The following is a 13,248-nucleotide window of genomic DNA, read 5'->3' as shown; positions in this document are numbered from 1 at the left end:
TCCCTGAGATGTCTGTTTTTTCATTTTTATTTTTTTGTTTTGTAACCAGTTTGTGATATGACAGAAATTTTCTTGAATGTCAGCCAATAAAACAGGAAAGTCTGCTCAAGGTGAAAGCTAAATTCATAGCCCTTCCAGTCTTTTCTAAATTTGTATCTTGTTCTGGGCATGTGCTTGTTATTTGCTTTGGAGTTCTCCTGTCTACAAGAGTTTGAATGTCTTTCAATTTCCTAGGAGACAGACTATTTTTCTCTTCTGGATATCTAAAGCAGGAAATCCTTTGCCTCAGGCCATTCATACCAATAGTTTCTTATACTGCTTTCCTTGTTATCTCAAATTGTTTTTGCCTGAATGGCAAATTCTGGGAGCGAGGCATGCAGGACCTCTCTCAAATCAGTTTTTACCAGCTGGACCAAGGCCAGAGACCCAAGAATGGGACACAGATCAGCACCCAAGTGCTCTAGGAAGGGTATTAGGCAGGGTGCCAGGAGCTTCTTGCATGGCTCCCCAAAGATGTACTTTCTTGAACTCCCAATGAATGCAGCCCTTAAACTGTCTCCTGTGGACCTGGGGAAGTGTACCATCTTTCATTCACCTCATCTGTCTGTCAGGGGCAGGTTGGAAAAGCAGCCATCCTCAGAGCTGGGACCTCAGCTATCTGACGAAGCTAATCAAAAGCCATTATCAGTGATCAGCTATGCCCATCCTTGATCTTGGGGAAGTGGATTTTTGCTTTCCTTTCAGTCGCAAAGGAGCAAGCCAGGGACTGAAACCTACAGCAGCTTCAAGATTGGGGGATGGGTGTGAGTAACCACCACAGGAAGAAATTTACTAATCTTTACTATAATTTACCAGCCTCTTCCTCCAACTCTTCCCCAGATGCTATTCAGTGTTCTACTGGACTCCAGAATTTCAGAGTCATTGTTTCAGACAGTTTCTGCTTATTTAATAATTGTTCTAGTGGAGAAACTTATAATTTGTATTTGTGATTTATATAAGAAAAAACACAAAATTTGTATTTTGTGATTTATGTAAGAAAAAATAATACAAAGTTACTATGAAATATTTCTTTAAAAAGTGTATATTTTCTCTGACGATAATTGACATACATTTTTAGGATGATCATATATGTATGAGTGATATGGATTATTTATTTAGTCTTTAAAATGTCATTCATTTAGGGAATGACATATCACTTACATGCAGAGGTAGAATCATTGTGCTTCAATTTTATTGCCTCCTACCCAGACATGAAGGAAAAAATCAGTGTCACAACGCCTTGTATAAGTACTTAAAAGGTATAGGGGATTGTTTTAGTTTCCTAGTATGCATAAGCATATGCCATGAAATGGGTCAGATTAAAAGATGTGAATTAATTTGCTCACAGTTTGAGGCTGGGAAAGTTCAAATTTAGGCCTCATCAAGGTGATGTTTTCTTCCCAAAGACTGTGTCATTCTAGGGCTGGCTGCCAGTGATTCTTGGGCCTTTAGTTTGCCACATGACTAGGCCCATGGCAGCATCTCCTCATTGCTCCCTTCTTTTCTGGGTTCCATTTATGTTCAGCTTATGGCAGCTCCATCTGTCTGAATTACATTACACTTACAAAGGACTCCAGGAATAGGATTAAGACTCATCCTGAATGACGTGGGCCATGCTTTAACTGAAGTAACCTCATCAAAAAGGTTCTATTTACAATAGGTTTATAGGTTTATATCCACAAAATGGATTTATTTAAGAAAATGTTTATCTGGAGTACATAATGCTTTAAATAACAACAGGGTTAAACCTATAAATGTGTATACATATGCATATGTATACAGATATATCTCAATACAAAGAAAAACATATAAATGTAAGAGACTATATACTTACACTATATATACACAGACTATACATATATAAAGTGTATGTATACATATATATGAGTCACATATGCATGTATTATTATTTCATAGCAGGTTTTTGAGAAAAATAAATATCATTATCATTTTAGTGCCATGGAATCCAAGATTTACAATGTTTAGATGTCTTCCAAAGTTGACACAGCTATAAGGGGCAGAGCAGGGGCTTGAGTCTGACTTTTTTTTAAACACTATTTATAATTATATTATACCTTTCTCTGATTAATTATTTATGTGCAAATATACATCCTTAAAGATAGAAACACACCCTTAAAATAGCAATGTGTTTAATTTTTTCAATTATATTTTATTATTTGCATTGACAACTTTGGCAATTTTGTACTTATTGGTTTCATTTTTTCAGGATTGAGGAAAGAAAGCAGCATTTATTTTTTAATTTTAAACAGCTAATTAATAAAGTAGCAAGAAAGTAAAATATTAAATATGTCTTGGGATCTAAATACTTCTCATTGCTTGATAGTTTAGGTGAAATTTCATTTAAGTACCCGGAAATGTTTCACATTTTCTCTAAATTCAAGCCAAAGTAGTTTCTGCATGGGCATGGTTTGATTTGGGAAATGGTGCTCATGCTGTTGAAACTGAGCAATTTTTGTTTTTAGTTTGGGGAATTCAATAGATATTTTTGCCTAAATTACAGATAGGCAATATGCTCCAGTAGGTACCCTAGGCACTTCCAGTCTAAATTAAGATGTACATAACATTATGATGAAGTTAAATCAACCCTGTTCATTTTCAAATTCTGTTAGGCAAGCATCCCCTAAAGTTTTCAGTTTATATGCCAGGGTATTTTTCAGATTATAAAATCAAAAATTAGTTGACACAGTCTCATGTTTAAAAACCCAATGAAATCATCTTCAAAGAAAAGAGGAAGAAGCTAAGTGAACCATCTCAGGAGTTGATTTCTTAATGTTTAACTAAATTCATATTTATTGAGTGTTCAAAACTGCCAGAGGTGTTTCTGGGCTATAAAGGATTTGCTTATAGGGATTTAGATGGCAAAATTTAGTCAGCAAGATGATTGTATATTCATGAGGAAGTTTCCAATTTAATATTTTTGACATACATTTTATTTGTGCCATGAATCTATAAGATATTTTCTATGTAATTGAGAGACAATGGTATATACTGTTCTGTCTTAATCAGTGTGGGTAGTTTCTTGCAAGATGTAGATTTGTTTGAAAATTGGGGCAGTTAAAAAAATTTTGTTTCTAGAGAAATACAAAAGGTGTGATAACGTGTGAATTCTCTTGTATTATGGTGTCATATTAAGTCATAATTACTTCCATATACTTACCAATACTGTCTATCCTTTCCAGTCAGGTAGTCTTCCCTCATTGTTCAGATTACAATGATCTGCTCTCCCAACTGGAATGTCCTCAGTCATATTATAAGTACCCAAGTCCTGGCCTATTCCACATGCCACATTCTCAAGGATGCTTTCCCCAAGAACTTCCGCTAGGAATGCTCCATTATGACACTTATTGTGTAAAGCCTCTGTGATATTTTGTGTGTATACACACACACACACGCAGTCAGTTTAGCTGAATGACAAGTTAAAACTTTGTCCTTAGTTTTCCAAGTGAAAAGGATATCAAAATATTCTGTTTTTAAGAAAGCTTTAAATTATCAACTCAAATAATCTTGAATCTATTCCACGTTAATACACTACAGCCTATATTTGGTTCTTAAACTGATAAATTAGTACTGATGAGAGGTAAATGAAGAAATATTTTTAAGGTTTTTTTTATTGTTGAAATGTAATGGAGAATTATACTTTTTATTAGGAGAAAAATAGTGCCTAAAAGTTACCATTCCATTAAGAGAAATACAGCTTGAGTAACATATTACTACTATTTAAGAAAGATGGGATATACTTTTAATTATGTTAGTAGAATCCTTTTTTTAAAGATGTAAAATTTATTTTTGAAAAATGTAATACAAGTGTAAACCTGTAAAAATATATTGTAAGACTTATAAAGATCGACAAACATTGAAGCCAATAAATCAGAGCAGAGTCTGATTTTATATGTTTTATTTTATAAGAAAGAAGCTTTACTTTTTTTCCACTGGTATAACCTAATTTAAACTAATCAGCTCAGAATATCCCTTTAACAACTGGTTCAGGAAAGGTAACTCTCAGGTGCTGGGAATTCTATATCAGGTTTTCTTTCTTCCTCTTTGCCATGCAGTGTGCAATGCAAAGACTATGTTAGCTCTAGTCATTTGCTACCAGGAAGGAAGTAAATTTGATGGGCAAAACTAAGAAAATCCCAGAGAAATATGTTTGGACCCTAATAATATTGAATGCCAAGTCAAATTTAACTGTTAACATGTGGGGCAATAATTTTCCTGCAATCTTTTGGCAGATTAAATCAAATCTACACTTGCAAATGAAGAGTATAATGTGTAAGAAATCTGCTACCAGGAGGAGGGTTTACAAGCAATAGGGAAGAATTTTATTAAATAGGAAAGAAATAAGAAAGAGCTTATGTCACTTGAGAGGTTAAAAATCTGAAGATCGTTGTTTTGCAGTTGTACAGTAGTTAAACTGTGAGTCATTTTACTTCGGATTCAGAGCATATATTACCAATACTATAGTAGTAAGCAAATGAGAAAAAAAAAGATGGTGGATACTACAGCTAAAAGAAGAAGCAACTCCGCTTTGTACTGTTTTCTGAAAGCAGATACAACAGAAAACACACTTTTGCCAAGAGTGGCCTTTCTGTCTTTGGTCTGTGATTCAAATTTACTAAATTAATTTTCAGAGAGATCATACGGAAGAAGATGTATAAGAAATATGTTGTTGCAGCCCATTATTTCTTAAAAAATCTTTCTTAGACTATTTCCTAATTTTTAATTTCATTAGGTTAGTACATTAAATGTTTTCCAAATGCAATTAGTTGACATTCTTTTTACAGCTATAAATCAAATAAGCATTATTTTTCAAAATAGTTACAGGTTAAACAATATTTTTCTAAGAAGTGTACACATAGAACTCATGACAAGCTCCACATATTCAATAAACATTAAAAAAAGTCTAAGCCTTAATTTCCTCTTTATAGCAAATATTTAATTTTCTGATTTCCAGTTTACAGGTTTTTTTTAAATGGATAAGAATGATTTTACCTCTTCAATATCCCTTTTATATAAATTCAAGATATTTTGGTTCAGTATATATGGCAATACATACCCACATATTTTAACCATTAGTATGTATTTCTTTTAAAATGGGGATGTAATGCTAGCACCATTATCTAAAAACTAGCACGCATGATTATTTTGGTGGTTTTACAAATCTTTCCTCTAGTTGTAAATTCTTAAAAAACTTCCTAAGAATTAAAGAACACTGAAAACCTTAAATCTGACTTCTACCTTTATAGTATTCCCATTTTTCCCTGAACACGAACTAAAAAACACATTATCTTGTTAGAACAGACCATTTGTACGCACTATAAAAAACTGGTGGAACAAAGTATTATGTAACTGGTACATGGAATGCTGTAGTTATCTATGCAAATCATAAGGAAAAGGTACAGTTAAAAAACAGAACAAAATATGGTTGTGGTCCTTAAACTATTTTGAAGACCATAGTTCAGTCTAAGCTAAAATGTTTTATTCACTCACAACTATTATCCTCTCAAATCCCCTTTAAACAAAAAATACATGAAACAGTTCAACAGCAAAAATCAAAGAGCACAAACTATTTCAAGAACAGAAAATCTCTAGTGCAGGAAGATATATTAAAGAGTATATTTCTTTGGGGGATTAATCAATTAGCTTGTAATTCAATTTGAACATTTCTCTTTCCTATTCCGGGGAGAATCTGCTCTATTTGAAGTTTCCACTCCATTTTCAATTCCTTTTCTAGAAGACCTGCTTTTACTTGTTGTCCGTTTCTTCTTCGCACATGGGACCTGAAAAGTAGACTCTTCCCGCCACTTCTGAAGCTGAGTATTAATTAAATTCCATGTTATGTATGCTTGGATAGTGCAACTGGATGACAGAACAGCAATTTTAGCAGCCAACACATTGAAGTTTCCAGTAATGACATCCTGCTTCTGAGTCTCCGCCCTAGCAAGGTGAAAGCCAACAGTGAGTACCGAAACAATTAAATTCACAAGTCTTCCCAAAATAAACACTATTGCCCACAGAGAATACCCTTTATGATAATTTTCATCACGAAAATAAAACAGGCCGCAAATGTGGGAAAGTAATTCAACAAAATAATGCAGCATTATAAGAACAAGTCCCAGATGATTCAAATATAAAAGATAAACTCCAGCAATGTGAAAGAGGTGAAGCCCAATGTAAATAAATTGACGAGGGATATCTTGTTTTTTGATTTTCTGAAAGTAGAGTTCAGGGAAAGCATGAAGCCAGTAAGCCAACTGTGATATGTAGAAAAACTTCATTTGAAATGTCATCATGTTATGGGGACGAGCCTTCCACAAAAGAGTTGGATCTGAGATGTAGTTTTCAGAGATTAGAATGAATGTGCCCCAAATACAAGAAACAAAGTAGAATGCACTAAGCTGACCAGATTCATTAAATTTGCTTTGTTTCGTTTTGGGAAATTGCATTAGCTTGCTAATTTTATCCAACACATACTCCTGAATTGTGGCGTGCATAATTATTGCCACTAGCGTGTAGAAAAAAACTGTGGCCAAATCTTTGACACCATAACCATAAAGGGACGTTGATTCCGTAGTTTGTTCTTCTGCTGCAGGGAAAGTAACACTGTGCTGAAGAGTTATAAAAACGATAGACGCTTCTGCTGTTCTCTCGAACATAAGCCCCAGCAGTAAGACCATCCCCACACAGGAGACGATGTCTGCATGATTCTGCAGGATGAATTCGTGGCTGAGGACTGGGGGGTTCTTCGTGCTTTTCTTGCGGATTGCCATGGTGGCGCGTCACAGATACTCACCGACGAGCAGCAGCTGCCTCTCCCCTAACTGCTCCTCACCGCGCCGAGAGCACGGCCGCCCTGGGGGCTTCTGCTCCCATCCCAAAGTCAACTCCCGGCAGCTGCAGCCACCCAGGAAAAATCAAGGTGAGAGACAGGAGGATCTGAGCATGCGCACCAGAGGGACCGCGCAGGCAGGGAAGGAAATCGAGCGCCGCGCCCCTACCCCGCGCCAGGCTCGGGGTTGCGAGCGTTGATTTGCTACGTTGATCGTTGCTTTGTGACAGTCATTGTCACCGTGCTCAATTATTTGTTGAAATCATTTTCATTAATAATCATGATAAATCAGGATGGAGCTCTGGTTATTCTTTATCAAAACAATAATTATAACAACGTAACAATAACATAATAGGAAATTCACATAGTACTTACTACTTAGCTGCTGTTCTAAGCACTCATATTTACAAATTTAACCTTCCCAGAAAATACACTGAGGTAGATACTATTATTATCTGTTATTTTTTTGTTAAACAGAAGAAAAACTAAGGTACAGAGAGATTATTAACTAGTAAATCGCACAGCTAGTAAATGTCAGAGTCAAGTTTAGAATCCACTCTGGCTACAGAGCATATGCTCTTTACTATTATGTAATATTATCTTCCTTTGTAAGTCTATCACACCTGGATCAACAGCAAAGTATATTAAAAATAGCCCCTCTATTAACAAAATAATAACAATAACAATAATCATGGTAATGATTTTGTCTACTCAGTACTTGTATTTTAAAAGATTGGAGATTGAGTGGTGGTTGGTAGTGAAGTGAGTTTGAAGCGAGTTCGTGAAAAGATTTTGGTCACAAAGCTCCAAAATGAATTTCCTTGCTCTTGGCACCTAAGAATTTCATGTTTATTGGTATAAGTTTTGCATATAATTTTTTCTAAAATTCAAATATTAAAGTCAGCTTCTTTTGGAAATGCTAATACCCTTTGGAATTAAAATTTCATGTCGGTCTTCAACCTTCACTTTGAATTCAGAATAGTTTTATGGTTTTCTCTGTGTCTCATGAGCTCATAATAATTTCTTATGAAGTAAAGGATTGCAGTTTAGAATATGCATTTCAGGCTACATGACCTAAAAGAGAAAGCATACACTAAATCGGAATATTTGCCTTTTATCATTTTTTCTCTGCATGCCATTCACTGACTAAAGATGAAGTTCCAATTCATGTAATTATTTTAAGATATTGAAGAAAATACTGTGATCAATATATAGTGCCACCTACATTTCCCAGAATAGCAAATAATTGTGTAAGTTTCATTGCAGAAAGTGTTCCTGGGTTAAGGAAAGTACCTACATAATTTTCCACAAGAATTCCCTAATTCACTGAAGTCTTCCTTACTGACCAGGCCACTTTTTTAAGGGTCTTCTGCACTGTTCTTTTCTATGGTTTTCCTAGTTGTTACAAAGTTCTTGGCTCTGACAGCCAAATTATAAGTGATATTTGAGGTTCACTACATCAGGGAAGAATTATAAATAGACATGCAAAAAATAGGGTACAAAAAAATAAGAAAATTCAAATTGGTTGAAAACGATGGGTAGGAAATAGAAAATATGCCTTGTGGGACATATATACCTTTCAGGAAAGAACACATATACCTTTTTGAAACTAATTTTGATTTTAAATACACAATTCATTCTTCTTACAGGCATAGACAAAAGAAATTGTATAATTCCTGAACTGAGATTTATTTATATTTGTGTTTACCATTATTTTTGACAGGCTTTCTGAACTTACTTGTGAAAATATGATAGATTTTGCACCCCCCAAAAGGATATATGTCAGAGTGAACAGTACAGATATTCATGCATGAGAAAAATTAATGAAGACCTAAAGAAATGATGAACTACATTACTTACATAGTTTGAAAGAATGAATAATGTTCAGATGGTAATTTTCTTCAGATTGACCTGGATTCACATAATCCTGATAAAAATCACAGAATGATATTTTCTGTAGAAAATAACATGCTGATTTTAATTTTCTTACAGAAATGAAAAAATTTAAAATATCAAAACAATTCTGAAAAAGACAATCTAAACTAAAGAACCTTTACTACGAGATTTAAAGATGTATCATAAATCTACAATAATCAAGAGAGTGGGACTGCCATAAAAATAAATATGTGGATGAAGACAATCTTTACAGCTTTGCAGTAGGCAAGGATTACTTAAGACATAGAAAGGATATGATATAAAGGAAAAAGTGATAAATCGAACTCCATAAAAATTAAAAAATTCACTCTTGAAAACACAACAATAAGGGAATTATATAAACTAGGAAGAATAGAATGTGTAGAGAAAATAAATAAAAATCATATATAAAACAACAATAAGACCAACCATCTAACTTAAGAATTGGCAATATGTTTGAACTTACATTACATAAGAACATATGTGAATATATTACACACATAGGAAAAAAATTGTTCAGCATCATTAATCAGGAAAATTTAAATTAAAACAGCAATGCCACTACATACCCATTTAAAAAACCTGACAATATCAAATATTAGCTGAAATTGTTTCAAAGGAACTCTCATGTTGCTGCTGAGATTGTAAGATGGTACAGCCACTTAGGAAAACAGTTTGGTATGTTCCTAATAGTTTAAAGATACACTTTCCATACAAACTAATGATACCATTTCCAGATATTCACCTACAAGAAATAAAAGCATATCTCTGCACAAAGACTTGTACAAAATGTTTATAGCAGTTTTATTCATAACATTCCCAATCTGGAAAAAGCCCATGTGGTCATCAAGAGTTGAAAGGATAAACAAATCATGCCTAATGAATTATTTAAGTTTCTTTTGATTGTTTTGATTAAAAATGTCACTAACTCTATTCAATTAGGCTTAAGCAAAATAAAAACAAAGAAAGAAAGCTAGAAACAACAATAAAGGGCTTTCAGTTGAGCTGGATTCAGTAGTTCAAGCCATATTATTGATGCTTTTACTTTTTCCATGTGTCATTGTATATCTTACTTTATCTTACAACAGGTATGTTTCTTCCATGTAGCAACAGAGGACATTCACTGTTCATTCAAGCTTTATGTTATCCCAGTTTAGTCTTTCCTGGGTAAAGAGGGTTTCTTGTGTATAGTAATACCTAATGAATGCCCTAAGTTTGAGTCTTATTGGCCAGGCCTAGTTTATGTGTGTGCCCTTATATTTGGCAAATAGAATCTGCCCCATTCAAAACGAATGTATGGAGTGTGCGAAAGATGGTTCTGAAAATGTAAATGATTACTTTTACCAGAAAAAAAGTCAAAGGTATGATGGGCAAACTTTTTAATTATTGCTATCAAACTAGATACCTTTCAATTTAATGGGGTTGTTGAGAGGTGGTCCCAGCAGCATTTGACAAGCTTCATTAAAATAAGTCAAAATGCATGTTTAATGGAATTAAGTTAAAAGAAGGAAATGTAAGTCTGTACTCTTCTCAATTAATAAAGTAACTTTCATTAGTTAAAAAAAAAACAAGTCAATTCCATTGTTACTGAATTCCTATAAAGCAAGATATATTAAAGTTATATGAATAAAGTCCAAATTAATTTGCAATATTAAATAGTGCAATTTTTCCAGCCATTCAGAATTGCTAAAGTTTTGCAGTTTTTTCCTTAGACTTCTTTTCCTGGGGGAAAAAAAAAATCCATGTTATCTTTACTTATCTTGGGAAAACTTTAAGTAGAGTTGAAAGTCATAGTAGATTCTATTATCTACTCTTGGAATTATGTACCCATATCAATAAATACAAAAGTGGTTATTAAATTAAATGTAACCTAATCTTGATTACTATTTAAACAATAATAATAGAACATTAATATGTGCAAAAGTAACATTGAAATAATACTGTTTGTTGAAAAAGAAAAAAATGTCTTTGATGGTAAACTGTGCAAAGTCTGTACGAAAACAATAAATATTAAGATGTTTCAGGTTTTCTTTGACTTAAAATACTTATATTATTTAAACCTAAAATGCTATCCTGACAAAAGTTTCATGAATGCTAAGGTTCATTTTAGATCTGAGCTAGAGTTACCTGGAATATAAATTCTATCAATTCTGTAATTCATATACAACACCCCTCACATAATATATACATTATAGCTAAAACTTTTTAATCGTATTTAACAACACAATGTTTCTTCAGTACCTGTTATTGACAGCTTTAATAACATTCACAGTATAAACAGATAGAAGTGATATTTTATACTTTAGATACTTTCTTCATTTTGAAAGGAATAGTGGAAGTTAGAATTAATTTTTGTCTTCAAAAACACAGAATTGAATAGTAGAAATTGATTTGTGTTTGTTGGCTTATATATTTTAAAAGACAAAAGACACTAAAAGCCAATAATGCTAGCTTATTAACGCTAGTCATCAACTATAGTATCAATTTTTAGTATTAATCATACTATGGTATTCAAGGAATTAATAGTATTCCTTCAACAAATTTCCAGGGGATCCAAGAGGGAATAGATGAGTCAGATTCTGAATTTTTTATGCATAGAATTGCCACACATTGGGCAAAGTGTCTTGTAAATAGTATATGGATTTCATACTAAGAAACATTTTATAAAATCAATAGAAGGCTCACTATAATTTAGATGCTATATATTAAATCAGTACTGATTATAATACTGTAATCTGTTTTTGTCCATTAGTCATGTTACATGACTGATGACTATATTTTATAATTTAGCATTATGATTTATATAAAGAGCTTAGCTAACAAACTCTTAAAATGGCTTATGTGCGTTTTAAAAAACATAGTTGTTTTATTTTGCTAAAAGCTACTGAGAGCAAGACATCAGAAATGGGTTAGCTTTTACAATGGGAATTTACTAAGTTCAAAGTTTACACTTCTGAGGCCATGGAAATTTTCCAAACCAAGCCTTCCTCAGGCAATGCTTTTCTCCCTGAGGACTAGCTGCTGATAGTCCTGGATTCCTCTCACATGGCAGGGCACAAAGGTGGAGTCTGCTGGTCTTGCTCCCCACCTTCTCCCCTGGGCCTTGTTGTTTTCTACTTTGGGAAGCTCCATCTGTAACTTTTCTGTCTCCCAATTTGGCAACTTCTGGAACCTTCTCTCTGTCTCTGTGGCTTTTTTCTGTGTCTGCAGCTTTTTATTTCTCCATTCATAAAGGATTCCAAGAAGAAGCTTAAGACCAACCCCAGGTTATGCCCTACTGAAGTGATCTAATCTAAAAGAGGATCCCTTAACTGAGTCTAATCAAAAGATCCCATTTAATAGGTTTACATAAACAGTAATGGATTAGTTTTAAGAAAAAGATTTTCTGAGGTCAACAAGTTTCAAACTGTCACAGTAGTTATATAGAAGAGATAAACTCACATAAATCCTGTTTTTTCTAAAATACTAAAGTATTTTAGGATTTTATAATATGGGCACTGTCTCTTCTTTCAATATTTATCTATCTCAGAATGAAAAATTAGATATGTGTATTTGTGTGTATGTTTGTATATACATATATTTTCATGCCTCGATAATACCAAGCTCTTAATAACTTAAATTTTGACAACTTAAATAATTGAATTTAACATTCAAATGTTAGAATTCAATAATATTTGAAGAAGCAACATATGTTAGAAAAGACTAGCTCAAAAGATCAGATTCAAGTCACTGTTAATATTTTATAACTAGCAATAATAATAATTGATGAAGATCAAGAAATACTAGCACCATTAAACACAGTATAATACATTTGAGCTTGTGTATAAAATTGCAATCTCTTAAGATTTGACTGATTCAAACAAGCTTGAATTAGTTAATTAAAGAGACATTTATTATATTCCAAAATTGTTTCCTTGCAACTAGTAAGACATGTTAAGACATGGACATTAAAAAAAACTCAGCATGTTATTTGGATGACTATTTAAAAGAATAAAGAAAAACTCAATATTGCATTTCAAAATTCTAGAATGCCTATTTATCAGAGTTTTTGTTGGTAACTTAGTAAGTAAAATGATATATAAAATTCTGGAAAAAGTTAATCGGGGCAGTCTACCTCAAAAAAATAAGAATTGATAAAAATTACAATCAATATCTGAGAGTTCATTTCTTTACTGTCCTGTTAGTGACCAAAATCGCCTTTAAAACCTCCTTCCTGGAGCTTCCATAATACTCACAGGGAAATAACAGGACACAAACCTAGCAAATAAATACATAATTCAAAGATTGCTAGGAAGGAAAAAAGGTGACTAAGAGGATGAAGCATGAATGAAGATGGTTATTTTAGATAGGAGGGACAGGACAAGAATCCTTGAAAGAGTGATATTTGGGGAGAGATCTACAAGAAGTTAGAAAACATACAAAATGTCTGGAGAAGGAGCATTCTAGGA

At 33.2% G+C, this 13,248-nt stretch overlaps 1 protein-coding gene across 1 annotated transcript; it reads right to left on the bottom strand.

Annotated features, from left to right (window-relative positions):
* Nucleotides 1-5,619: 5,619 nt before the first annotated feature.
* On the bottom strand, nucleotides 5,620-6,827 carry TRAM1L1 (translocation associated membrane protein 1 like 1). The gene has a single exon (XM_004474825.3). The coding sequence runs from the start codon at nucleotides 6,825-6,827 to the stop codon at nucleotides 5,709-5,711; it is 1,119 nt and encodes a 372-aa protein (XP_004474882.1). The 3' UTR covers nucleotides 5,620-5,708.
* Between the last annotated feature and the right edge of the window lie 6,421 nt (nucleotides 6,828-13,248).

Source organism: Dasypus novemcinctus, chromosome 1, assembly GCF_030445035.2.
Source record: "Dasypus novemcinctus isolate mDasNov1 chromosome 1, mDasNov1.1.hap2, whole genome shotgun sequence".
In the NCBI taxonomy this organism is placed as follows: Eukaryota; Metazoa; Chordata; class Mammalia; order Cingulata; family Dasypodidae; genus Dasypus; species Dasypus novemcinctus.
This window is presented reverse-complemented; position numbering and strand designations above follow the sequence as displayed.